The sequence below is a fragment of the Mauremys mutica genome, chromosome 3 (genome assembly GCF_020497125.1).
Source record: "Mauremys mutica isolate MM-2020 ecotype Southern chromosome 3, ASM2049712v1, whole genome shotgun sequence".
In the NCBI taxonomy this organism is placed as follows: domain Eukaryota; kingdom Metazoa; phylum Chordata; order Testudines; family Geoemydidae; genus Mauremys; species Mauremys mutica.
In genome coordinates, this window is record NC_059074.1 from 85,143,883 (window position 1) to 85,170,670 (window position 26,788).

At 39.9% G+C, this 26,788-nt stretch overlaps 1 protein-coding gene and 1 long non-coding RNA gene across 5 annotated transcripts in view; one reads left to right on the forward strand and one right to left on the reverse strand.

The window, feature by feature from the left end:
• Positions 1–26,788, forward strand: part of LOC123365756 — a 117,287-nt gene that overhangs the window by 88,092 nt on the left and 2,407 nt on the right. The window lies entirely within an intron of this gene.
• Positions 1–26,788, reverse strand: part of CDK19 (cyclin dependent kinase 19) — a 207,931-nt gene that overhangs the window by 32,694 nt on the left and 148,449 nt on the right. For all 3 annotated transcript variants that reach the window (XM_045008620.1, XM_045008622.1, XM_045008623.1), the window contains 2 exons: positions 14,907–14,964; positions 12,274–12,405 (listed from right to left, as the gene is read on the reverse strand). In XM_045008620.1, the coding sequence (XP_044864555.1) occupies positions 12,274–12,405; positions 14,907–14,964 (190 nt within the window). The remainder of the gene's footprint in view (positions 1–12,273; positions 12,406–14,906; positions 14,965–26,788) is intronic.

Here is a 26,788-nt window from a genome sequence, read left to right on the forward strand (position 1 = left end):
AAATAAGTAAATTATGTTTGAGCATATCCCAGAGAATTACATAAAATCCTTAGGCTAGCCCTGCATAGTGGTGTGGAGGAGACAGGAGAGGTGAGGGATAAAGAGGCAGTGACCAAAAAATTGTTCGTAACCCTCCGCAAAATGCTAAGTCTGGTTCTGCTTGTTAACATTTTCAACTCTTTAAGTGCACTCAACTATTGCTGAGACTGTGGCAGCAGCTGCAAGGGAAACTCCCTTATGTCCCCACACAGTCCTTGTAGACAAGCATGGGGAATGCACTGCATAGTCCCCACAGCACCACTCCCTAACCAGCTGCTACAGCAGTGCATGACAAGGCTCAGGGGAGGAAAAGATGGGACTAAATGGCTGCTGTTCTAACTGAGAGACCTGTGACCACTGCTGCTGATGCCTGCCTGAGCAGCCATAGTCCGAAGAGTTGGTGTTGGGAGGGAGCCTGGATCCCCGCTCTCCTGCCCAGCAGCCTAAGGAAATCCACTCCTCTACCCTATCTAGGGAAAACCTGCCCAACCTAAAAGGAACCATTTCCTAAGCGTCTGCCCAGCAACAGAGGGAGAATACTCCCACTCAACCAGCTACTCCAGAGCCAGAGGCTGTAGGACAATCACTGCTGCTGTGAGGAACAGCTACCAGGCAGAAAAAACAGGGAGGCCCCAATGAGTCAGAAGCCACTGTAATGATTTAGGATTGGGGGAGAATATGAAATGGTAACATTTTTTGAAAGGAAAATAGTGAAGTGAAGGGGAAGGAGTTGGGGAGAAAGTGTGTGGAACTGATGGACCTTTGTGAACAGAACGGAGAAAGACTATATTGCCCAGGGAACATTGTCTTTATTGCTCATTGAGGGAGAAATTTTTCATAATATTATGGCTTCACATCACTGGGTTATTGATTAGGAAAACTTTGTTTGCCTAATGCAATATTCCCCTTCTTGAACCATCCAAAATATTGTTAGCCACGCTAATTATCCTGTAATAGTGTATCTCTGTATAACATGAAATATAAATCAAAGAACTTAGATTCAACAGTCATTACACTTTGGGGGGGGGGGATTAGTCCAAGAAGAAGCTAAAGGGGTAGTGGAAGGTATCGGTTAATGTAGACAGCACTAGGGATAATGAACTTGCTTTTCCAATCCTGGGTTAGAATATATGAAATTTTCAGTGTTGATTTGTGTTGCATTTTATGGTGGTCAGCTGATACTGGTAAATGGACAGTCTCACTGCAGCTCCTCATATACCAGTATCAGCTGACTACCACAAAATATGACATAAATTGACATGATTGGCAGTCTCTGCTTAAGACTGAAAATCCACAGATTTTTATGTCAGGAATGAACTGCATTTGGAGGGCTGTATGGGAAGCTTGGTCAGCCTCCTCAAATGCAGGGCTAAATTCACCCCAGGAGAAATCTAATCTATGTAGCTACTTATGTCCCTCAACACTGTTCTATATCCGTATCCTACAATTAATGGACTTTACCCTCACAACACTGCTATGAATATTATTCTCACTTTACAAATGAGGAACTGAATCACAAGGTAGATTAAGTGACTTGCTGTAAACTACAAATGACATTTGTGGCTAAGCCAGTAATTAAACCAACACCTCAAGTTCCAATCCAGGACCCTTATCCATTAGATCTTCCTTCCTAACCCGCAGTAGAATAACTCCCCTGGCTTCAGTACATATAGATTTGGCCCCTGTGTCTGGCTCAAGTCATTGCTATTAATCTCACTTTCAAAACCACTAAATGCACTCCAAAACTTTTAAAGATGCATTAGTGTTTCCTTTCAATTTTAGAAACTAAAACTTAGTTTATAAAAATGAAACACCTTTCTAATCAGACTACTCAGTCTGTATCAGCTAGAGCCTTTACCAGTTTATTTTTGGACATTAATTCTGGGGAATATTCTATTTAATCTTAACAGCTAATATAGAGTGCAGACTAGACAGAGATATAGTAACTAGACACAGATATAACTAGTCTTCCAATTCAGGGAACACAATGTAAGCAAGACTGCTACATGGCTTTTAACTCATGGTAATTTGTCAATTCTAGCTGGCAGCAGTTTAGGTTTCACAAAATACCAATTCCTCAAACACCCTTGAAATGTTTTATATAAATAACCTTGCAGGAAAAACTAACACCTGTTGTGTGTCTGCCAAATAACTTTGTGCAGTATTTTGGTTTTCAGGTGACTGCAGTGATGGAATTCATTTTTCCTTTCCAAAACAATCCTAAAATATACTATACTGTGTACACACAATATTTTTGAAGGAAGTCACTGTCAAGTAAGAGGGAAGTAACCCATTGCGTACTGTAACTAGATAAAGAGAACAACATTTAATCTACTTTGTGCATTTCAGAAAAGAACAAATGCGTTATAACCAAAAACCTACAGTAAACAGTTAAACTATTATTGTTAAATACTATCTGAATTGTTCCTGCACCATCAAGCGTCACTTAGAGCATGAAGAAGGCTCCGCTATACCGGTCTCTCCAGGGCCACTCATTGCATCCTTGTTCAGAAGTCCCATACACATTTTCCCTTTCTAAGCACTGTTCAGTGGAGGGATTCTTTTGGTCAGCCCCTTTTACATGTTCCACCAGCAGTTCAATGGCATGCCTTCCAAGGCAGAGGCTCTTGCTTCATTCTTAACACATGACCCAGATATTTCCATCATCTTTTCTGGATAACTCTCAGGATAAGATGATGTTGAATTCTGATAAATCTCAGCTTTTGTTATAAATACATTCCATTTGATACCTGGTAACTTCCTGGGGCATTTGCTTTCAAAGGTGTGTCTGCCTATACCTTTGGTGGATTTCCAGATTTCACATTCACATGTTAAGGTGGAAATATCTGAATTGAAAATTCATAGTTTGGTCTTTAAATTGTAGATTTTTCAATGACTAAATCTTGCTGGTAAATGCAGCTGCCACCTTGCTAATTCATGACATTATTTCCTTTTGGATATTGCCATTGGCTTGAATTTTACTGCCTAAGTATGTGAGTTGTCCCACCTCCCGTACTCCTTTGCCTTCTAATGTAAAGCTTGAGTTGGGAGCCGATATTAACTCCATATTTTGCGATGTTGGACAGCCTTTTGATCTTTGCTTGCATGTTGGTTGAGTGGTTATACAGAAGAGCTATGTCATCAGCAAAAACTATTATCTTCTGCTAAGCTGTTGCTTACCCTGAGTAATGTTAATTAGATTGACTTAAGTGATAGCGTAGATTTGCACTGAGAGTAACAGCTTCTTGTTTTTGGATAAGTACATGGAGACAAGTTCTCTTATTTTGGACAAAATGAAGTTTGAAGTGTTGGGACATGGAGACCACGAATGAGGAAATGTAGTAATCAAGGTGAGAGGACGGAAGAGAATGAAAACTAAAGCAGAGGTCTGATTTGTACAATATCTGATTTGGGCAACGTTTCTGGGGTTGTAATAGGTAGATTTAGAATAACTTTTATACGCGTCCATAGTAAATTTGAAATAAGCTTCTCACGACAGAATAATCAATATTCACATCAAGGATGAGAACTCTCTAAAGCTAACCTAAGATTATAGCTAAAAGCCAGATCATTTGCAATTAAAAATTAAATGGAACAATATATGGACAAGAGAGGAAAAATATATATACTGTGGAAAATGAGAACCTATGCCTATGTTATTTATCACATTTTCATAAAATTCAATTTCAAAACCATTTAGGCAATTTCTCCTCCCAAATGAACAAGTTCTGTTCAATGAGTGCCTTATCTAATTCAAGAGCTATTACTTATATATATATATATATATATATATATTCCACTTCTTGAGGGCTGTTAAAATTATGTTCCTCAGAAAGAAATTTCAAGATGTAGGAATGTGTCTCTAATGTGTGGTCTGCAGTTGAAATACCAACTGTTCCTGGTATAATTAGCCCATTAAGATTGCTTGGTAATTGCTCACAATGCTAAAGGCAAAATACAAGTTTGGACTCATAAGGAGCATACACATTACAATTGTCATGTTATAAGCTTCTCCTTCTTGCCTTCAAATTCTGCATAATTCCACACCCACATATATTTCTGTTCTAATTCCTTGTCCCCCTTTAACCTCTTCACTAGGCCAAGAAATCTGGCCTCCCCACTGCCTTTGTTCCTTTCTCCCACCCTCATCTCCATGCTTTCTAGCTTGCTATCCCATGAGCTTGGAATACACTTTCTATCCATTTGTACAAGGCACCACCCCTCTCTTCATTCAAATCCCTCCTGAAGATTCACTTCTTATGTGAGGCACACAAATGCTAACTCACATCTCAATTACAAAGCAAACAAACCTCTCTAAACTAGCACCATCCTCTGGGATTTTACAGTGAATCTTTGTATATTTTGGTTCAAATGGTTAAAACCTTTGGGCAGGAACAAAGTCACCTTTTGCATAATTAAACAATAATAATAATTTTATACTAATTCATTCTTCAAAGAGATCTCCTTGTATAACTACCAGGAATAATTAGGAATGAAGTGCCACAAAATACAGCTGTACTCAGTTCTACCTACTCTTCACCCAAGTACTGTGCACTACCATCAAGTTGGTCCAGTACCTGGATGAGATTAACTCTTGGATGAAGAACCGCGGTCTGAACCTGAGCAAGACAGAGGTGACGCTGTCGGGCTAAGGAAAGTACTTTGAAGAGCTTCCAGCCATTATGCAGTCTCTGTTTGTTGAAGATATGCAACCACAATTGGTCAGTTCAGTCAGTCATCTAGGAGTATTCAAGGATTGCTCACTGGTGTAAACTCTCACACAGCAGCATCTGTGAATAATGTTTTCAACCATCTCTGCTTTGCTAGGAAACTCCATCCCCTCCTGGCAGACAAAGACCAGGGGCCTCAGTTATTCAGGCCTTCTTCACCTCTTGGTTGGATTACAGCAATGTGATATAACTGACCATGAAACCTTCAGGACTTGGGAAACTTCCACTAGTTCAGAACACTGCAGCACATCTCCTCAGCAACACAGGCTACCACAACCATATCAAACCAGTCCCTCTGCTCTCTACACTGGCTTCCCAAAGAATTTCAAATCAAGTTCAAGGTCTTGATCCTTATTTTCAAAGCACTCCATGGCCTGGGCCAAGGACACCCAGAAGACTGTCTTAAGCTCTGTGGCAAATACCATGGTTGACAACTGTGCTCCTCTGGCACAGCGGAACTCTCAACAAAAAGAGTAAAGCATGTCTGTGAGGGAAACAGAACTTCCTCTAGGGGTGGCTTGAGACTGTGGAATGAATTCCCTCAGGAACTAATGATCACTGCAAACCTCATAAGAACAGCCATACTGGGTCAGACCAATGATCCAGCTAGCCCACTATCCTCTCTTCCAACAGTGACAATGCCAGGTGCTTCAAAGGGAATACATTGAGTGATCCATCTCCTGTCGTTCACTTCCAGCTTCTGGCAGTCAGAGGCTAGGGACATGCAGAGCATGGGGTTGCATTCCTGACCATCTTGGCTAGGTACCACTTCATATTCCACATGCAAGGTGCATTTCTTTGACTTGCCTTCTCTTACATAAACACCTGAAATTTTTAATTTATATTAAAAATTAAAACAAACAAAACTCCCAGGCCCTATCAAAACAAGACACTCCACTGCACATCTCACTCTGGAGAAAGGATGAGAGAAAAAAAGCATGTCAGAGATGCATAGACACATTGCTTAATGCACTACTGGAGGGTGCTCAAGACATTATGGTGCTGAGCATGGTATAAATGGTTACAAAAGAGAAAGAATAGAATCAAGATAATTTCCCACTATGCAATCAAGATAGCCTCTGGACTACTCTAAGTTACAGGTAGATGCAATGGTCCCCATGGGGCTGTTGTGGCAGCTGGGGATTGCTGAAGCACACCAGAAATACAGTCATGCTCCTTTCCCACAGTCACACTCCTTGCTCCACAGGTTGTGTCTAGCACTAGGTATGCCAGCTCTAAGCCAACTGGGGATTCCTCCAGGATAGGAGAATCCTCAGATGGCTATTTAAGCCAGCATTAGGGCCACATTACATAGCTACAGTGGTGCAAAAGGGTTGGACCTTGCCCAATGTTTATATGCGATAGAGTATTCTACAGATCACATTATTATACTCCTCCTTCAGGATGAACTCAATCCTGACAAATGCTAACAGAGGCCACATGGCTGTTTTCCCAAATACCTTCAAGGACATAGGAAATTAAGAAATTTCACGATCACTGGTAATCTAAAATGATATGTCTTGCTAAAGCCAATCTCATTTTTTCTCAGAGAAGGAATTCACTATCAGCATAAATCTGTCTCTTTATATACTTTTATAATATAGGACATTATTAGTAACAAAGGTGATTCAATTGACTATAACTGAATCTTTGTACTGATGGTAATAGCAATCTCTATACCCAATACCTTGTGTGTTAAAGATATAAGCAAAGGATAATAATAATTACTGCATAAATCACAGGTGCCTAGAAAATCCAATCTCACTCTAAGCCAAATATTTAAATTAGCACAGACTGCTTTCTGTAGGAAGCAAGATGGGGTGAAAAATAGTAAACTAGGAAGAACGAGGAGTACTTGTGGCACCTTAGAGACTAACAAATTTATTTGGGCATAAGCTTTCGTGGGCTAAAACCCACTTCATCAAATGCATGCAGTGGAAAATGCAGTGGGAAGATATACATAAATAGAGAACATGAAAAAATGGGGGTTGCCATACCAACTCTAACGAGACTAATCAATTAAGGTGTGCTATTATCAGCATGAGAAAAAAACTTCTGTAGTGATAATCAGGATGGCCCATTTCAAACAGTTGACAAGAAGGAGTCACCCGCAACTATTTTACATTTGGGGACAATGTATACCTTCAAGTCAATGGCACTGCTATGGGTACCTGCATGGCCCCACAATATGCCAACACTTTTATGGTTGACTTAATAATAATGCTTCCTCAGCTCTCGTCCCCTAATGCCCCTACTCTACTTGCGCTACACTGATGACATCTTCATCATCTGGACCCATGAAAAAGAAGCCTTGGGGAATTCCACCATGATTTCAATTATTTCCATCCCACCATGAACCTCAGCCTGGACCAGTCCACACAAGATCCACTTCCTGAACACTACAGTGCTAATAAGCGATGGTCACAAACACCATCCTATACTGGAAACCTACTGACTTCTATACTTACCTACATGCCTCCAGCTTTCATCCAGACCACATCACACGATCCATTGTCTACAGCCAAGCTCTAAGATACAACTGCATTTGCTCCAATCCCTCAGACAGAGATAAACACCTACATGATTTCTATCAAGCATTCTTAAAACTACAATACTCACCTGCTGAAGTGAAGAAACAGATTGAGAGAGCCAGAAGAGTACCCAGAAGTCAACTACTACAGGACAGACCCAACAAGAAAGTAACAGAACGCCACTAGCTATCACCTTCAGACCCCAACTAAAACCTCTCCAGAGCATCATCAAGGATCTAAAACCTATCCTGAAGGACAATCCCTCACTCTTGCAGATCTTGGGAGACCAGTCCTTGCTTACAGACAGCCCCCCAACCTGAAGCAAATACTCACCAGCAGCCACACACTAAAAATACTAATCCAGGAACCTATCCTTACAACAAAGCCTGTTGCCAACTCTGTCCACATATCTATTCAGGGGACACCATCATAGGACCTAATCACATCAGCCACACCATCAGGGGCTCGTTCACCTGCACATCTACCTATGTGATGTGATATATGCCATCATGTGCCAGCAATGCCATCATGTGCCAGCAATGCCCCTCTGCCATGTACATTGGCCAAACCAGACAGTCTCTACACAAAAGAATAAATGGACACAAATCAGACGTCAAGAATTATAACATTCAAAAACCAGTCGGAGAATACTTCAACTTCCCTGGATACTCAATTACAGACCTTAAAGTTGCAATTCTTCAACAAAAAAAACTTCAAAAACAGACTCCAACGAGAAACTGCAGAACTGGAATTAATTTGCAAACTGGACACCATTAAATTACGCTTGAATAAAGACTGGGAGTGGATGGGTCATTACACAAACTAAAAACTATTTTGCCATGCTAATTTTTCCCCTACTGTTAGTCACACCTTCTTGTCAACTATTTGAAATGGGCCATCCTGATTATCACTACAAAAAATTTTTTTCTCATGCTGATAATAGCACACCTTAATTGATTAGTCTTGTTAGAGTTGGTATGGCAACCCCCATTTTTTCATGTTCTCTATTTATGTATATCTTCCCTCTGCATTTTCCACTGCATGCATTTGATGAAGTGGGTTTTAGCCCACGAAAGCTTATGCCCAAATAAATTTGTTAGTCTCTAAGGTGCCACAAGTACTCCTCATTCTTTTTGCTGATACAGACTAACACAGCTACCACTCTGAAACCAGGAGACTCTCATAGCCCTTTCTATACTTATAACTCATTCTATACTTCAGTTTTGTTCATATCACAAATAAGTGAACAGACCACGAGTTCTAGTTTGTTACATCTTCTTGATTACATCAATTGTTAAAGAAATACTAGATTTTAGTAAGAAGCTCAGCCAGCAGTCATTCAAACTCCATCCTTAAGCTTGCAGATAAAGCTGTAAGACAAGTTATATTTTGCTGTTCTCCCAAATTAAGATCTTTACATTATCCATTTTTACACAATATATTAACATCTTTATTTATATATTTCAACTGGTGAAAAGCAGCATTTTTGGAACTACTCGCTTTGAATATATTTGATGATGTTGCTAATATTTCTCTGCAGATAGAAATGAGTTTATTCACCTGTACCTAGAGTTCTTTAAGACAGACTCTATATGTTAACACCAATGGAACGTGCCAGTGTTGCAACTCTGACTGTGGAACATTTCACAACAGTGTCATCTGGAATTTTCTTGGCACCTGCTCCTCCCCGTTCCTGAATATTCTGAGGGCAAGGCTATGGGGAAGATGGTGAAAGGACTCCTAAAGCAGAAGCAACTTATCAGGTTCCAGATCCGCATCCTGGTATTCAGTGGGGCCCATCATTGTTTCCTCTGACAACATATGAGACAACCACTGGGGAATGCTCTCTATACTCCAGTGACAGAGATGGATTCGGGAGCAAAGGATCCAATGTATAAGGCTTCCACTGACTTCCAGGAGAGATGGGTTCCTGTAAGACAAGTATGTTCAACATCCGCAAAATACGTAGGTGAGGGCCAATAAAGGTATGGTCTGTAGCTACATGAACTGAGGAGCTTCTGTATAGTGTTTGCTCTGATACCTTTTCTTTGCACATGTTGGGAGTTGAGATGGTAAAGAATGGCTGCTTATCTTGTATAGTAACTAGAGTACTCCCAGGTGTATGGTCCCTATCTGTACTACCACCTCAGCAGCCTCTTGTGAGAGGGGTCCCTGAATAGGATGGTCCTTATTCCACTGTTTTAGTGGACAGTGGTCCAGAGCACTCTTGGCTGACAATGCCAAGGAACAAGTATCGTGTTCTCTTTAAACTTCTGACAAACCTGAACTGCGGTGCAGAGTCTCACCCAACAGAGTGAATTGTAGAAGAAATCCTTTTCCTAGAAGAGCACTTAGAAAGGGATTTTTCACATTGTCCTTATGAGAGTGTTTACTCTTACCCTCTTCACATCTCCCCTATTTTCTTCTAGAGTCCTTAACTTTGCTTGCACTGGTCCTGGAGCTGGAGATACCTGTGCTTGAAAGGGTACTTCCTATTGCATTTGCCCAATGCAGAGAGTCTGATGGGCTAGGGTCAGACTCTGGTCTCATTAAGCAATCACCAGGAACGTTCGGAGTCTGAACTCATGGGATTGACTAGTTCAGTGAAAGTCTGACAGATGTTACAGCTGGGTGAGATATGAGCTTCCCTGAGGCAATACAAACAAGTGTTGTAGCTGTCACTGACTAGGAAGTCCCAGAGGAAGACCATGCAGTTCTTGAAGCCCAGATCCTGGGGCATGCTAGGGGTGGGAGGGATGGCATGAGGAACCTCAAACCTTTAAAAGCTCTCCAAAATTAACCAACCTCTGGCCTCAGTTCACAAGGTATTTTTGGAACTGACCTTGAGGGAACCAAGAAAGACCAAGAACAGTGCTCGGCTCTGCTAACAGGAACTGTATCTCATGCCACACTCTTATCCAGAAGTGGAGACACTGGATTCCAAGGGGCATTCCTATTAGATTTGGTTATGCTAACACAGACTGCCACCTGTAGGGTTCTGCTATTTCTAGGCTTATGATCCAATGGCTTAGGATCCTTCAGTACCTAAGATTTTGCTTTCACTCCAGAAGTGGAAGACAGTACCTTTGTAAGCATCTTGGACTTTTTATTCCCCGAGGGCTAAGGTACTGTTCCAGGCCTCTCCATACTCACAGTACTCACAAAACCAGGGTTTAAGAAACCAGAGGGTTTGGTTGTGATTGCCTGCTGAAGTAGTAAGGCTTGGAGATGGTTCTGAAGCTTCTTGCCAGCTCTTGTGGTGAAAGTGCTGTAGTTTGCACACAGTGAAAGAATATGTCCTTCCCCCAGACATCTCTCATGTTCGTCCAAAGCAGGGACAAGAGGTACACCACTTAAATACTGGCTTCTTCCCCTTCAGATTCACCATAGGATCCATAAGCCCACACCATGGTGTGGCAAGTAATAAAAACTAATAATGGAAATGATTTTATAAGGAAAATAAACTAAATATCTAACACTAATCCTAACTAACTCAGAAATCTAATGTATTGAGTCTTCAAAGAGGTTGACTCTGGGCCAGAGTAGCCTAGAGAGGCTCCTGGTCTGCCTGCTGCTGCAGAAGGAAGGAACTGGCTGTTAGGGAGACTGGCTTGCTGGGGATATCACAATGTGTAGCAGGGGACTCTGCAGTCTTTAATCCTGGTCAGAGGGGAGTGGGACAATAGTCGCCACCCAGAGATAGGTGACAGCTGGAGACCTGACTGAGCACTTCTGGAATGGGCCACAGAAGGAATACACATACAGTTATCCTGAAACTGTAAACAACTTCACTTCCCTATACAGCTGGAGCACCACATCCCTTTTATAACCTGGCCCTCAGAATATTCAGGAACCATGAGGAAAGGGACAGCAGGGGGCACAAACATGCTCCAACAGGCACTGCTATGAAATGTTCCCGTATCAAAGTTTCACCACCTGCACACCCATGAGTGAGAATGTGTAGAGGCCACCCAAATAATTCCTCTGTCTAAAACAAAGCTTCTTTATTATGCCTTCCAGTTTACTTGCTTGTTTAGGAAGCTTAAAGGTAAACTGACAGATATTGCAACTCCATGTACTATCTTTAGGACCAGTGTACAACATTTATCAATCTTTATGTATGACTGTGTTCTTCTCCATTGGGGGAAGGAGGGGGAAGAGGAGGTTATCACAGCTCCTCCAGGAGCTAAAGACAGTGGGGGCTGATTATCCCTGGGATTGTAAACAACTCCAGAAAACTTCCACCCTCTGTGTTTTCCAGAGACAAAGAGAGGTGCTTTTGGTATAAAAGGATGAGCTGAAACTAACTGGTGGTCTCCCTTTTGATTCAGCAAATGGACAGAACCTTCTGCCCAAGCAAAGGCCCCCCCCTTGCTGAAGGCTTGGAAGGAACATTGGCCTATTAGACTCTCGATGTAGAAAATAGGTTATTTCTGGTATATTTAGTAAGTGTGTACGTTAATTTATTGTTTTTAATGTTTTTTCTGTAATGCTTTTGCCCTGCGAATAAATGTGCTTATCTTGGAAGAGTTGTATTGTCACTGGTAAAAACACTGTTATTGTTGTATGTAAAGTAAATAAGGTTTTAAAAATGTTTAAGAAGCTTCATTTAAAATTAAATTAAAATGCAGAGCCCCCGGACTGGTGGCCAAGACCTGGGCAGTGTGAGCGCCACTGAAAATCAACTTGCGTGCCGCCTTCGGCACGCTTGCCATAGGTTGCCTACCCCTGTCCTAAGCTAAGCACAGGCACTGGCTGTTAGGGAGACTGGCTTGCTGGGGATATCACAATGTGTAGCAGGGGACTGTGCAGTCTTTAATCCTGGTCAGAGGGGAGTGGGATAATAGTCGCCACCCAGAGATAGGTGACAGCTGGAGATCTGACTGAGCACTTCTGGAATGGGCCACACAAGGAATACACATACAGTTATCTTGAAACTGTAAACAACTTCACTTCCCTATACAGTAACTTACCAATTGCTTTTGTGTAATGTCTGGCACCAAGTAACAGTTCTGGAGCTCTATACCAGAATGTCACCACAACTGGATCCAAATCTGCTAAAGGTTTCAGAGGTGAATTGAACAATCTTGCAAAACCCATGTCAGCTGAAAAATAAATATTAAAACTTTTGTTTGGCTATACATAAGTCACACAATGACAAGCAATATTTGTAAGCATGATAAAGCAAAATGTTTATTAGAATACGATGTGACATAATATCATTGAACATTATAAATCATGATTATTAGATATCTGACTGAATTACTTCAAATTATACTGGGCCCAACGCCATTGACTTCAATTAAGTGATATCGTTATGTAACATTTAAAAGGTGGCTTCACCGTGGATCTGTAGTACAGTAAAACAATTATATCATGGCCATGAGCAGGGCAGCCACCCGGGGTGCAAAGCTGCAGGGGCAGTGTGGGCATGCGGGGGCCATGTGCCCCCCCTCCCCCAGATTTCAGCCATCCATTTATCACAGAGGTTTTCAAACTATGAGGCTTGCCTTCTGCCAGAAGCCGGCAGATCAGAAGCTGGTGGGAGCTGCCTGCCGTGCTTGGGGCCCTGGCTCTCTGTGCTGTGGGCGCCAGGGCGCTGGCTAGCTCCCCGGGAGCCTTCTCTACCCTGCTCCCCAAGCTGGGCTGCCTCTGCATGGCCAGGCACTTCCCAAACAGGACGGGCGGCAGAACTCCAAACTGCTCCTCAACACGTTCATTTCTTCTCCTGAAGGAGCCCAACGCTGGCCAGCGACACACCCTGAAGCCAGCCCCTACCTGTGGAGCCCAGCTGCCATGAGATGTCCCCGAGGTAATTGCTCACTGCTGCAGAGCAGCAGCAGAACCAGGAGTGCCAGGGGTAGCCCTGGTGACTGATGACAATGTATCCACAAAATGAGAGTAAAACAATGGCAGTGCAAGTTTCCCTGTACTATCCTTCTAATGTACCCGAACCCTGACTTGGAAGGATCACCTCTAGGAGTAAGGAAGTAGTTCAGTCTGCACATTAGCAGAGTTCCCTCAACTACCATTACCGCACAGCAAGCCAGTGTGCTGTAGATTTACACCCTGACTTGCTGCGCAGCAATGTCCCATATGGACACTGCCGCAGTGTGCTAAAAGTCTCAGAATGCTCTTTGGCTACTACTACTTTTAAAGCACAGTAAGCCAAAGCATACTACAGAACTTCCAGTGTGCTGTAGCAATGTGCACATGGGACATTACTGCACAGCATGCTAGTGTGCTGTAGATTCACACCCTGGCTTGCTGCACAGGAACATATTGTATAGACAAGCCCTAAGATATTTGCAGGATCAGGCACTAAATCCTGGTCCCTCTGCTGAATCCACCAATTAATGCCTTTTAATACACACTCTGATGGCAGTAAATTTCAAATGTTATCAAGTTGTATAAATCAAAAGTGCTAAGATAATATAGAGATAGAAATGCATTTTATACAGGACTGGCTTTGTAGTAATGAGGAGGAACATTGGCAGGAGCAGACAGTCAAGTATGGATAAACACTCAAAAGCAAGGATGCATATCCAAACCTCACCTGAACTGTTTTTAATGCAATTTTGCATGAAAAATCTCAAGTTAAAGGGTTCTCTCACAACAGTTCAGCTCTCCTCTTTCTAGGAGTGACCAATACAAAGAACTGTAGAAGCATATAAACACAAAACTTAGTCAAACGTTTTCCAAAAAGTTCAAGTTGAGTCAAGGAATGGGCAAAAATTCAGGTGGGTTACTATTTTATCCTAACTGATTTGAACATTCCCACCCAATATCTAAAAATAGCATACATCTGCTATATTAAAAACAAATTTGATATCCTCTTTATTATTGCCTAGGACCTGCATAGTATAATTAGATATGTGATGAGTAGCTTCCACAGTGATTTTGTGTTTCCACTTTGATGCCTAATAGTTTTTTGTTGTATAAGGAAATCTTCAAAAGCAAAGTGCACCATCTCTTTAAATTTTATATGTTAACATTGTCTGAGGAAATGTAGCATTGTTAAATACCATACTAATTCTTGGTTACAATAATTCCACTATTGCTTCACAATTCTTAAATACTGAACTTTTTTCTTTTACCAAAAATGGATTTTCAGTAACTGCATTAACAAAAATGTGAATTGTTAAAACCAGTACTTAAAAACATAAGAATTGTTATACCATATCAGACCAATTATCCAGTTACCTTTCTAGTCCAGTAACCTGTCTCTAAAAGTCACCAGTACCTGAATGGTAGGTAGAAGTTGCAAGAAGCCTGTGTTGGGCAATTATTGATAAACACAGCCACAAGGAAAATTGCTACCAAACTGTTGGTTGATAGTATTTGTTTATGCCCTCATCTATACTTTTATCCTATCTAGTGTAAGTATACATGTCCTCATTATCTATATAAATGTCTAATCCTTGCTAAATTCTTAACTTCAAACATACTTTTTGGCCAATATTCAGTTTAATTAGGAGTTATGTACAAAATCTCCTTATTAAGAATACAGTGAATTTTAGAATGTTCTGTTATTTTAAACTACCACGTTGCATAGAAAGTTCATTATTCGTTGTATAGCTAATGAATATGTTATTGAAAGGGTTACCTATTTTGACTCTTCCTCTTTCAGGACCTTCTCCCATTACCAGAATGTTTGCTGGTTTCTGAAAAATAAAAAGCAGAATATTCATCTGACTGACACCTTATGAGACAATCAAAACCCTGGGTAAATTGCTCAAATGGTTAATTACCCTCACTATTAAAAATTGGCACCTTATTTCTAGTCTGAATTTGTCTAACTTCAACTTCCAGTCACTGGATCACAAGCTAGACTTAAGACCTCCTTATTATCAAATTTCTACTCTTCCTGTAGATACTTATGGACTGTGATTAAATCACTTCTTAACCTTCTCTTTGCTACACAGATGGAACATCTTAGATCTTTCACTATTAATGCAGGTTTTCCAATCCTTTTATCATTCTCGTGGCTCTTCTCTGAAACCTCTCCAATATTTCAACATCCTTCTTTAATTCTGCACACCAAAATTGGACACAATATTCAAGTAATAGTTGCATCAGTTCTACTCAACAGTCCCTGGTTCTACTCAACAGTCCCTTGTTTATGCATCCTACAATCACATTAGCCCTTTCAGCCGGTGTCACACCGGAAGCACATATTCAGTTGATTAGCAACTATGACACCTAAGATTTTTTCAGTCACTGTTTCCCAGGATAGAGTCTCTGTCACAGGCTGACTAGCCCTTTAAGGCAAGCCAGGCACAACCTCGCCTGTGACCATCACACTCAGCTGGGGGATAGTTGTCCAGCGACTTAATTAAAAATCTGCAGGGGATCAGTGAGAGGACTACTTAAACTGACCTGTGAACACAGTCTGGAAGAGGAGACCCAGGAGAGAGGAGCAAAGGGGAGTTCCCTCTCTCTGGGAAGGGCCTGGTAAAGTCAGGCTAGAAGATATCCACAGGGAGCAAGTATGGCCTACACTCTTTGTTCCCAGATATATGACTTCACACTTGGCTGTAAAGAATCACCTAGTTTATCAAGTCATTCAAATCACTCTATGTCAGTTACCTGTCCTCTTCATAACTTACCACTCCCCCAATCTCTGTGCCATCTGCAAACCTTATCAGTGATGATTTTGTTGTTTCTTCCCGGTCATCATCGTTTTTTTATCAATAAAAATATTAAATAGCATAGGACCAAGACCTTTAATTAAACTTTAATTTTACCTTTAAAAACACTTACAAATAATTAAAATGTCAGCAATTTCTACAGTGAGGTACAAGCATAACCCAAGAACACTGTTGGGAACATTTAGATTTCTTGAATGGTGGCCCATGAAGTCCTTGTCTTGGGCTAGGTCCACGAATGTGATTTTTATTAAATGTCATTTTTATACCAACAAAAACCCTTGTGGGGAAGCAGTTATCCCAGCAGAAAGTGCTTTTGCCAGTATAGTTAATTTTGTTAGGGGAACTGGTATAAGCTATACCAACAAAAACAATCTTTTGCCAGTATAAACTGTGTCTACAGCATAGCTATACAGACAAACCTTTTCTAGTGCAGATTAAACCTTGGCTGATGATAAAAAGTATCTCATGCAATCTGAAACTGTTCAAAGCAAACAAATTGTCCATTCCAAACATTAGCTATATAAAATGTGCATATTACATTACAACAATTGTTGTACAATTCAACAATAAGCAGGGATTAGACTTCCCTAAACATTAATAGACATATCTTGGAAGATTTTCTACTATTGTATTAACAGCTACAAAAAAAAGAACAAGATTTTAAATGTGAAATTATTTAAATAGAGGGATACACAACAGCAACCTTCAAAGCATAACTTTAGATACTTTCATTCAAACATTATCATGAAGTAGGTTTAAATATACAGTTTACAATTGCTGGCAACTCAACAGGTCACATCAAGTTTGACTTTCTCCAAGAATTAAAAGACACAGTGACCAAAACTCATGCCATTATCTCAATCAGTTTATCAATTCCTAACACCATATCCCTGAAGTTAAAAGAAGATTTTTTAAGGTCTCTTAACAGAGAATGCATTTGGCAAGGATAGTATCAATTTTAGCACACAGTTATTGCAAAAAATATAAACCACAGTCTCTTCAGCAAATCTAGGCAAAATGAAAAAGATGGTGCTTGCTCTGACTTTGCACACAAAGATAAACTTGTAACTATAATTAAATGTACATTTAAGGGAAAGTGGGCAAACTCTTGCTGTAAATTTCAAATTGACCATAGCAGACATTATCCAAGTTGACAGCATCTCAGAGTTTGGTGTCTATGAGGTGTCTGTCACCAACCCAGTAGACTTATGAAAGTAGTAGTCATTATATAGGTATATTCAGAAGAGTTGTGTAAAATGTAAGCAACTTGGAGCAGGGACTGTCTAGTGTAGCCCCGATCTGGACGAGACCTCTACACTACAACAATATAAATGTTAAATAACAAATAATATTCCCATGTTACCTACAGTAAGTAAATAGTCAAATAAGGACACTTGCCAACTTGCCACAGTTGAGGATGATGGGTGATTGCTGTCCAATTAAGTTAAGGCTGCTCATTTTTCAGAGCAGACATCCAGTGAAATCATAAGCAGCTGTTCACATGTGCCCATCATGCTACTGCCAAACCCACTACTACAGTAACTCCTCACTTAACATTGTAATTATGTTCCTGAAAAAATGCTACCTTAAGCGAAACGATGTTAAGCAAATCCAATTTCCCCAAAGAATTAATGTAAATAGGGGGGGTTAAGTTCCAGGGAAAAAAATGTTGCCAGACAAAAGACACATATAATATACACACACTATACATTTTTTTAAAAAACAATTTAATACAGTACACAGCAATGATTGTGAAAGCTTGGTTGAGGTGGTGGAGTATTTCCCAGGGAATGACTTGCTGCTAAATGATGAACTAGTATTTGGCTGAGCCCCCAAGGGTTAACACGTTGTTAAGGTAGCCTCACACTCTACAAGGCAGCACAAATGGAGGGAGGAGACACAATAGACGCATGGCAGTGGCTGCAAATATTCCCTGTGGAAACTGAATGTGAGGATGAACCCACGCTATCCCACTGGAGCGCACCTCTCCCTTCACTTTCGAAAGTGCTGAGGGTGCATGTGTGTGTGAGACAGAGAGAGAGAGGTGTATTGCCCTTTTAAGTACGCTGACCCCCCTCTAAGTATACTGCCTTTTTAAGTATATCTGCAAGTTGAGATAGCAGCTGCTGCCAGCAAGCTCCCTCTGTCCTGAGCCCTATGGTGTCCCCCCCTTTTCTGTGGAGATGGGGTACAGGAGTAGGGGGAAGGGGACACCCTGACATCAGCACCCCTCTTCTCCCCCACTTCCTGCACAGCAAGCAGGAGTCTCCCAGGAGAAGCTCCAAGGCAGAGGGCAGGAGCAGCACATGGCAGTGGGGAGAGGGACACCTGAACTGCCCGGCACTTGATAGCCTGCTGGGCAGCTGCCACACAGGGAACATAGTGGAGCTGATGGGGGGCTGCAGACGCACCTTGGTTCCAAACCCCCACCAGCTAGCTCCAACGGACTGCTCTTCCTGTAAGCAGTGCAAACATTAGCAGCTGTTTTCCTATTAATAAGAAAAAACTGGGAACAGTCTATACATGGTTGTGATAAAGATTCCTGCACTGTATTTAATTAATCTGGAGATAGAACTCTGCTGCAACAACTAGCAAAGAAGTGTGTCTACGCTGATTTCCAAGCTGGTTCGTCTGCTGCTTTGACCACATTCTTTTGAATGTTTTTTCTATAAAAAGTTTTAAAAGTTGTTAAGGAATTCCAAGTGGGTGTTTCATGTTTATAAAATATACAGTAGCATACAGAACCAAATATCACACAGTAGCAAGGTATTGTGAATAAAATCAACAGGGGGCCAAATTCAATAACACCAGGGATTAATCTATCCTAATGGCGTGTTTTTTATGTACAGTATGACATTTATAAATTTAGGCCAACATTTTCAAAGCTAGGTGCCAAATCATTATACAAGCACTTCAATAAAATAAATGGCCTGATTTTCAGAGATGCTTGGCACCCACAACTCCCTTTGACTTTGGAAAGTAAATGATGGAGATATGTCCAGTCAGCAGCTATACTGTTATACAATTCTTTCTTGCCAGAGATTACAAAAATATTGAAGAAACATATGCAAAAATTTGTTCTGAATATATAGATATTCTCCTCTCCAAACACGTGTGTACTGGAATTTGCTGATTAATTAAATCTTCCAGTGAAAAGCAAGAAATGGATACCAGTTCTCTAATGGTAACAAAAGATATAATACTCAAAAATGGAACTCTAATTTGCCATCTGTGTATTCAGATTAGCTGAAAGAACTGTCAAATGGAGAACATTTTACAGGGGTGAAAAAGGTAGGGGAAATGCCCTAAAATATGGCCTGATCTGGATGCATTAATGTGAATGTGTATCTTTTATACCTGAGATCATTGCTGAAAACAGTATTGTATAGATTACATTGGTCTAATTCATTTCACTGTATTTTTCTTTATATGTGTGCTTTTTAAAAAAATAACGTTGAAAAAATATATATAGGCCAACATTCCTGTTGATGTCCTGCATGGCAAAAATTGGCCAACTTGGCTGTTTTGTGATTAAATTCTATATACACAGGAGGCTGGATTTTATACCTTTTATCCATACGTATGCAAAAGCATGCCTTATTCTGGAGGTCTTAGTCATAAAAATCAATTTTCTGCTTTAAAATTGAGCTTTTATATTTACATCTTTCCCATGCACTCTTCTTAAGTACCTAATTAGTGTGGCTTTTCTTTAAGTATTTTGGTCTATGACTAACTTTGTCATGAGAGGCCACTTTGGCACTTAATGACCTTCCAATATGACCATATTTTTGTACATGCGGTCAGGACTGCATCCATGATACTACATCCTACAGGTCCACATTGAACAATTGGAAAGGCTACAAAAAAGAACTACAAAAATAACTAGAGGATTAGAAAAATGCCTTACAGTGAGAGACTTACAAAATCAATCTGTTTATTAAAAAGATGATGGAGAGGTGACTTGATTACAGTATATAAGTATCTTCATCAGTAGAAAATACCAGGTACTAAAAGGGCTCTTAGAGAATGGCATAACAAGAACCTTGACTAGAAGCTGAAGCCAGACAAATTCAAATTAGAATAGGGCACAGTTTTTTAACAATAAGGACAAACTATCAAGAGAAGTAGTGGACTCTCCATCTCTTGATGTTTTCAAATCTAGACTGGATGCCTTTCTGGAAGATATGCTTTAGTCAAACATCTAAGTTACTGGGCTCAATTCAGGAGTAACTGAATGAAAATGTAATGGCCTGTGATATACATGTCAAAGTAGATAATGTAAAGTCTCTTATGGCCTTTATAGTCTATTTATCTAAGAATTTTGCACAACATTAAAAATAAACAAGAGAGAGGCAGAATAGCCAGCCAGGGCTGGCCATAGGTGAATTTCTATCCACACCTCCACAGCACAGATTATCTATTTTGAGTGATATTTACTATACCACTTTGCAAAGGCACTCTCTCTTAAGCAAACATTTCAAAATTTTACTTTTTGCCCCTTTCATTTGTTCTTTTCTTTCACTTCACTTTATTTTCCCTTTCTTCTACTAGGTGTTTTTTCCTTTATCAGCTTATTTGCCGCTCAATCTAATTTTGCTATATTGTTTAGTAACCAACCTTTCCCTTTTCCTCTCTTTCACCTCCATTTCCTTCCTCTCTCTTTTCATATTCTGTGTTTTCTTCTTTTTCCTTCCAAATTCCCAGTCTTTCTATGCTCTCCCTCTATCATTGCTTCCCTTATCCATGTTCCCCATTCCAAACCTCTCAGTACTCTCACAATCTTCCCTTTTTCTTTGTCTCTCCTGCTTCCCTGATCAAAACACTTTTATATAGCCCTTCCTCACCCAACGCAAAAATCAATAGGCATGTCCACACGCAACATTCTTTTCCTCTTTCCCTTCCCTACCCCAAAATATCAACACACATTTGAACTTCCTGCACTGATTAAATTCAGAGAGGAAAAATATTGTATTATGCCAATCTGGTGTCCTGTCAGTGATGTGAGTGGATATTTTTCTTAAATAACTGACTGATAAGTCTCCACAGCAAGAGCGATTGGTTCTGGCAGTGAGTGGCGGCATTCAGAGCTAACAAGGTAATCTGCAGTCTAATAGTACAGCAGGGTGTGCTTAGAGGAGGCTGTTATGGCAGAGGAGAGACTGGATTTCTTTTTTTAAACAGCTACAAGACCACATTGTGCCAGAACCTGTCTGCACATGCATGTATCTTCTACCTCCAATGCTCAAATTTTCTTCGCAAATTTTCCTGTTGTGGATCATCAGAGAATCTTGGACATCTGTGAGGGGCAACTAGATGCTTCAGCACAAGCGTGTCCAACATCTGTGGTTTGTGAGTGGTTCTGGTGGCTTACTAGATCTTTTTTTCTGATGGCTTTTCAGTGGTATTGGTGGTGGGGATATACTTACAAGAAAGTTTTGGACTCTGATCAGGACATGAGCTTCTACTTATCCAGAGGCCAGATGGGTTCTGAAATCAGTACTGAGAATGTGATGGCTGGTACAGAAGAAGGGTGTATTTTCTGTGCTCTCTTTATACATGTCCATTAAAAAAAAAAAAGTCAGATCCAGGATGTGACCAGCTGTTTGTGTAGATCCAGAAACGGCCTGTGAGAAACCAAGAGTGGAAAGTACAGAGAAAAAGATTGGGTGTTGTCAACAGGGATACTGAAGTCTCTCAGAAAGTAAGTCTTGGAAATTTTACCAACATTTCAGACAGCATCTCAATTCTGCTAGGTAACCTTTGCTTTTTGGAGGCCTACATATTAACAGTAGAAACATCTTGGACTTCTCTATAGATTTGTATAGTACTTTGATTCCCTAAAATAATTTTGTCTTGAGATGATCTCTCTTGCATTTGAGGCTGGACTGGACATGCTGGAACATGGTAACAAGGCAACTGAGAAGATGAGGACAGAGGAAGTGGCAGTAATCAAGAAGGGAGGATAAAAAACCATGTAAGACTGTAGGCAGATGAAGACTAAAGAATAGATATGGGCAATATTGCAGTGGTTGAAATAAGACTTGTAGTAATTCATATGATGAAGAAAGGCTCATTCTAGGTCATAGACAACATCAAAGGCTGTAATGTGCATGGTATCTAAGAGACCAGAAACAAACACATGCACAGAGGAAATCATGGAGCTCTCCTGTTGCCCAGGAGGAGAACATTTCATTCAAAGGAAATTTAAAAAAGGCTATAGAAACCCCATAATCATTTAACAAACTTATCTTAGTAAAAAATGACAACATTTCTGACCCAGTTGCATCCCAATTAATACACTCTGTACTTTCCTAAAACTCTCCCCTTACTGTGAACACAAAATGCCAGCTGTGAAACAAAGTGATATTGCTGGCTTGCGCAAGTTCAGTTGCTATAGAAACAGCAGAAACAGTAAGAGTTGCAAGTCTCACATTCAAGTTACAAGCGATAAAAAACGAACAGACAAATCCCTGCTGAGATGCATTTGAGGTTTGACTGTATACTAAAGGAACAATTTCAAAAAGAACAAGATCAACAGCAACAAACAATTTGTGTGAAAATTTGAAACTTATGCAGCAAGGGGTCTAGATGACGATATAATTTAACAAGTTGCTTACAAGATGTAAATTATATTTATAATGTAAATGTAAATTAGAGTGTTTTCTCTTCTTCTATCGGTGGGCCAGTGGCAATTAACAGATCTCAGTGTGAGAGAACTGGAAATGCTGATGTAACAAGTATTTATTATTTAAGAATAAAAATTGAAATGCAAACATGAACGTGACCATAAGAACACTGATGTTTATTGAATCAATATAGCTCCAATGAAGTCTTTAACTGGGAGTGGTTGGAAAAGGAAAAAAAAACACAAACAAAAGTAAAACTGTCTACAATCTTCAGAGGAACACAATTAATTAGGTCATAACAGGAACAGTATTCTAACAATGGATCGTAGCATATTAATTGGAATAACTTTTACTGTTCTTGTACTTAAATACACTGACACAATTCTTCAGAGATGTGATAAAGAACTACATTCCCATGAGAGCCTCCTTTGGTCATGCAGCTTTCCATACACCATTCTTTATTGTTTATACCCAAACAAACGTGTTTCCCTGTTGGAATTTACCACTGGACAAAGAATGATCTGAAATAGGCATTTTCTATTGTAAAAAAATAAAGTATTTTTCTACATAAAGTTTAAAGTCTTGATTATTTAGCAATTATTTATAGGCTAGGCAGCACAAACCTTTTTCCCTTGGAGACCCATCTAAATTCATTCTTAAGACGTAAGCAAAAATGAGTTTGGTGGTTTCCTCCTAGCCTTTAGATTGCAAACACCCAAGTCAGAAAGCCATTAGGCTGCACAGAACAGTTTTACACTGACAGTTTGCTGAAAAGTAGCCAGTGGTTGCTGAAGGTCAGTATTTAGATTTGTTTGGAGCAACTTGCACCCAGCTTGCCTGCACTACCCCAAAATCTCCTACCATCCACAAGAAATACATTTATACAACAAAACAGAAAAAAGTCATTAAATGGTTTTCCAATCAGAAGCTCATCGGAACAAAAATCCATCCTTCAACTCAAAACATTTTAGTCAAACATGCTGTATTACCAAACTAATGTTTTTGCAGCCAATCATCAAACTTATTAATGTAGTAATTCAGTCACTAATGACTCATTAGCACTTTAAATCTTTTATTGCTAGACAAGCATTCAAACCCTCTAATAGTTTTTGGTGCTCTTTTCTGAACACCTTCCATTGCATTTAACTACATGAAACACAGTGTCTGTTAGTACTGTCATTCCACCATCTATTGTTAGAAAACTGTTTGGTCAACATCTTCCTGGTACTGAAGTACCTCAGAATAGGACACAATATCTAATTAGTTCTTCACATTGCAATATGATAAGACTACAAAGAAAAGCAAACTCATATAAGCCTGACAAGAGTCCCTTTTGACAAAATGACTTTCAAAGTCTCTCCCTCCTACTGAATTATCAGCATTTCAAGTTATTTTCCCACAGATTAATTAGTTGATATTTTCCCAAAGTTAACTACATTACATTCTCTGTCTAGATTTCTAAACCCTCTAGTTCTTTTTGTATTTCTCTGTACTACTGTTATTAGCATTACCTCTCAATGCAGCAGCATCTATGAATTTCATGAAAATGCTGCTCACCATTTCTTCCACAAAGATGTTTTCTACAAGTATTACATTCAACAAGAACAGACTGATTCAGACCACTACAGTACACGCTAGAGACAGAATTATGTCTAACATCTAGGAAATCTGCACAAAAGGGTAGGAAATCTTTTTTAAAAAACAGTTGGAGACCATTCAACTGAAATTGAAATTAGTCTAAGTCTAAAAAGAAAAATGGGTAACAGAGGCAAATGTGGTTAAGCAATTAGGTAATAAGAAGAATAAGCCCGTGCAGTAAGTAGTACAATGCAAGGCTTTTAAAACAAAATGATCTAATAAGAATAAAGATGAAGAATGATACAGAAAATAGAAATTAACAATGGACACTATTAGATTGGTAGGCCTAGACTTTCTGGTTTCCTCAATAACACCTTGACTTCTCCCTTTTTCTTTAAATTGGATAAACATCAGACCAAAAGCTACTACTGCAGTGAAAATGGAAATAAAAATAAATATGGATGTTTGCAAATATAAAGCCAAATGTAGCCAGATTTTTATCTTTTAAAGAAGTGTAGCTTCAAAATTCCATATTCATGTGCTGTTTGTTCTCAGAGAAGCAGCAACTTTGGCCACAGAGATATGCTTCAATCATATTCTGAAGGATCAGAACCTAATTTCACCTTATGCCCTTTCTTTACAGTTGATAATGAAGACAGCATTTATTGTCTTCTCCCTTCCTGAGTCAGACATCTACCCTCTTCCTCTACAGCAAAGTGGGGTGCGCAAGAGGATCCTTCAGGGTGCGCGGCAGGAGGAGCATCACCGGAGCAGCGCTGCTTCGGCAGTTCGGGCAGCTTTTTTTTTTTTTTTTTTTAAGCTTCGGTAGTTTGGGCGGGAGTCCGAGTGCCTTTTTTTTTTTCTTTTGCTTGGGGCGGTAAAAATGGTAGACCTGGCCCTGCGGCGCAGCAAGGGGTGCGTGCTCAAAAAATTTTTACTGATAGGGGTGCGTAATCAAAAAAGTTTGGAGACCTCTGCTCTACAGGATGGTAGTTTTAAAGTGAAATATACAAGGGACTGATTTTTAAACAGTTGAAAGAAAGAGTGCAGTTCTGAATTTGAAAGCAAGAAACTACTGAACAGATTTCCCTGAGACGTAGAAGAGAGGATAAATAGGCAACTGTGAGCTGTGATGACTGCTAGTGTTGCAGAGCTAAGTTTTTTATTTCTCTATTGTCCACAACTGCTGGATTAACAAAAAAGCTAACTCTGGAGACCTGAAATTCCTCCAACGGCAACTGGAAGTACACAGTTTGCCTTACGCTCTGGGACAAATTACAATACTTTGTATAACCAGAAGCAAATAATACACGATATAAGCTAACTGATTAGTAAAAAGCTTTTGCAGGAAACTTATTGGTTAATAATAGACTTTGGACCAGATCCTTGTCTGAGGCTAAGGAGCACAGGTCAAGAGAGACTGTCCTCATATCACAGTTTGATTCTAAAGATGATCAATCCCAAAGATAATCAATCAATCAGACTCTAAACTGAGGGAGCATGTGTGATAGATAATTACATACACAAAAACTATGTTAAAAGAACATGTTTAAGGTTGCAAAGTCAAGCACCCAAAAGTTAGGAAATGCCTATGAAATCTTAATTCAACTCCCTTGTGTGTATGCATTATGATACAACCTTTAATTACGTCATCACATAATGTTTTCCACCGTTCTTTATGGATGAATCAAGGTTGTGTATTGAAGGAAGCTGATGTCTGTGGAATCCGTGCCTTATTTGTTGCAGAAGTTGTGAAGAATTAAGTCCATCCCTGTCTCCACCATAGAGTTCCTATCTGGATGGTGGACAAGTCACTTAAACCAAACTTTTCATAGGTGGTCACTAATTGTGTGTTCCTCATTTTCTGGGTGCCTCACTTAAGGCTCTTGAGTCTGATTTGCAGAAGTGCCAAGTACAGTAAACTGCAACTGAAGTCAATGGGAGCTGTGTTTTGAACATACAAAACGCAATATAAAGCTACGTACTTTGAAAAATCAGGTTCTAGATGTCTCATATTGGGCATCCAACATTAATTGATACTTTTGACTTTAATCTCTTTCTGCCTCAGGTTCCCATCCATAAAATGGGGATAATACCCACCCATCTCAAAGGGGTGTTGAGAAAATAAAGGCATTGTCTGTGAAGAACTCAGATACCATAGTGTTGAGAGCCATATAAAAGCCCAAGATGAAATTAATAATTCTGTCTTCAGAGCAGGGTTTGAACACTATGCAGTAAAAAAGACCTAGGGTCACACATTGAACAGGGAGGAGAAATCAAAATATTGAATAGCTGCTCATATGGTGAGAATAGCCTCCATCCTGTGCATGGAAAGATGCAAGGGTCCTGAGGGAAAAAAACAGTATGTGATCATGTAATTAAAGAGTACACAAGCAGCCTTAATTCTGGCATTTCCTAACTTTTGTGTGCTTAACAATGTTCTTTTAAAGTATTTTTGTGTATAATTTCCTTAGTTAAAAAAAAAAAAGAAATTCCAACATATGATGCCATACAGATAACCCACAACCTTTAGATCCACTGCACAGACCTCTGACACTTGAACTAACAGAGTAACTGACAGAAGTGGGATGGGACACTTTACCAGTGGGTTTTTACAGACACTTGCTCTCAGC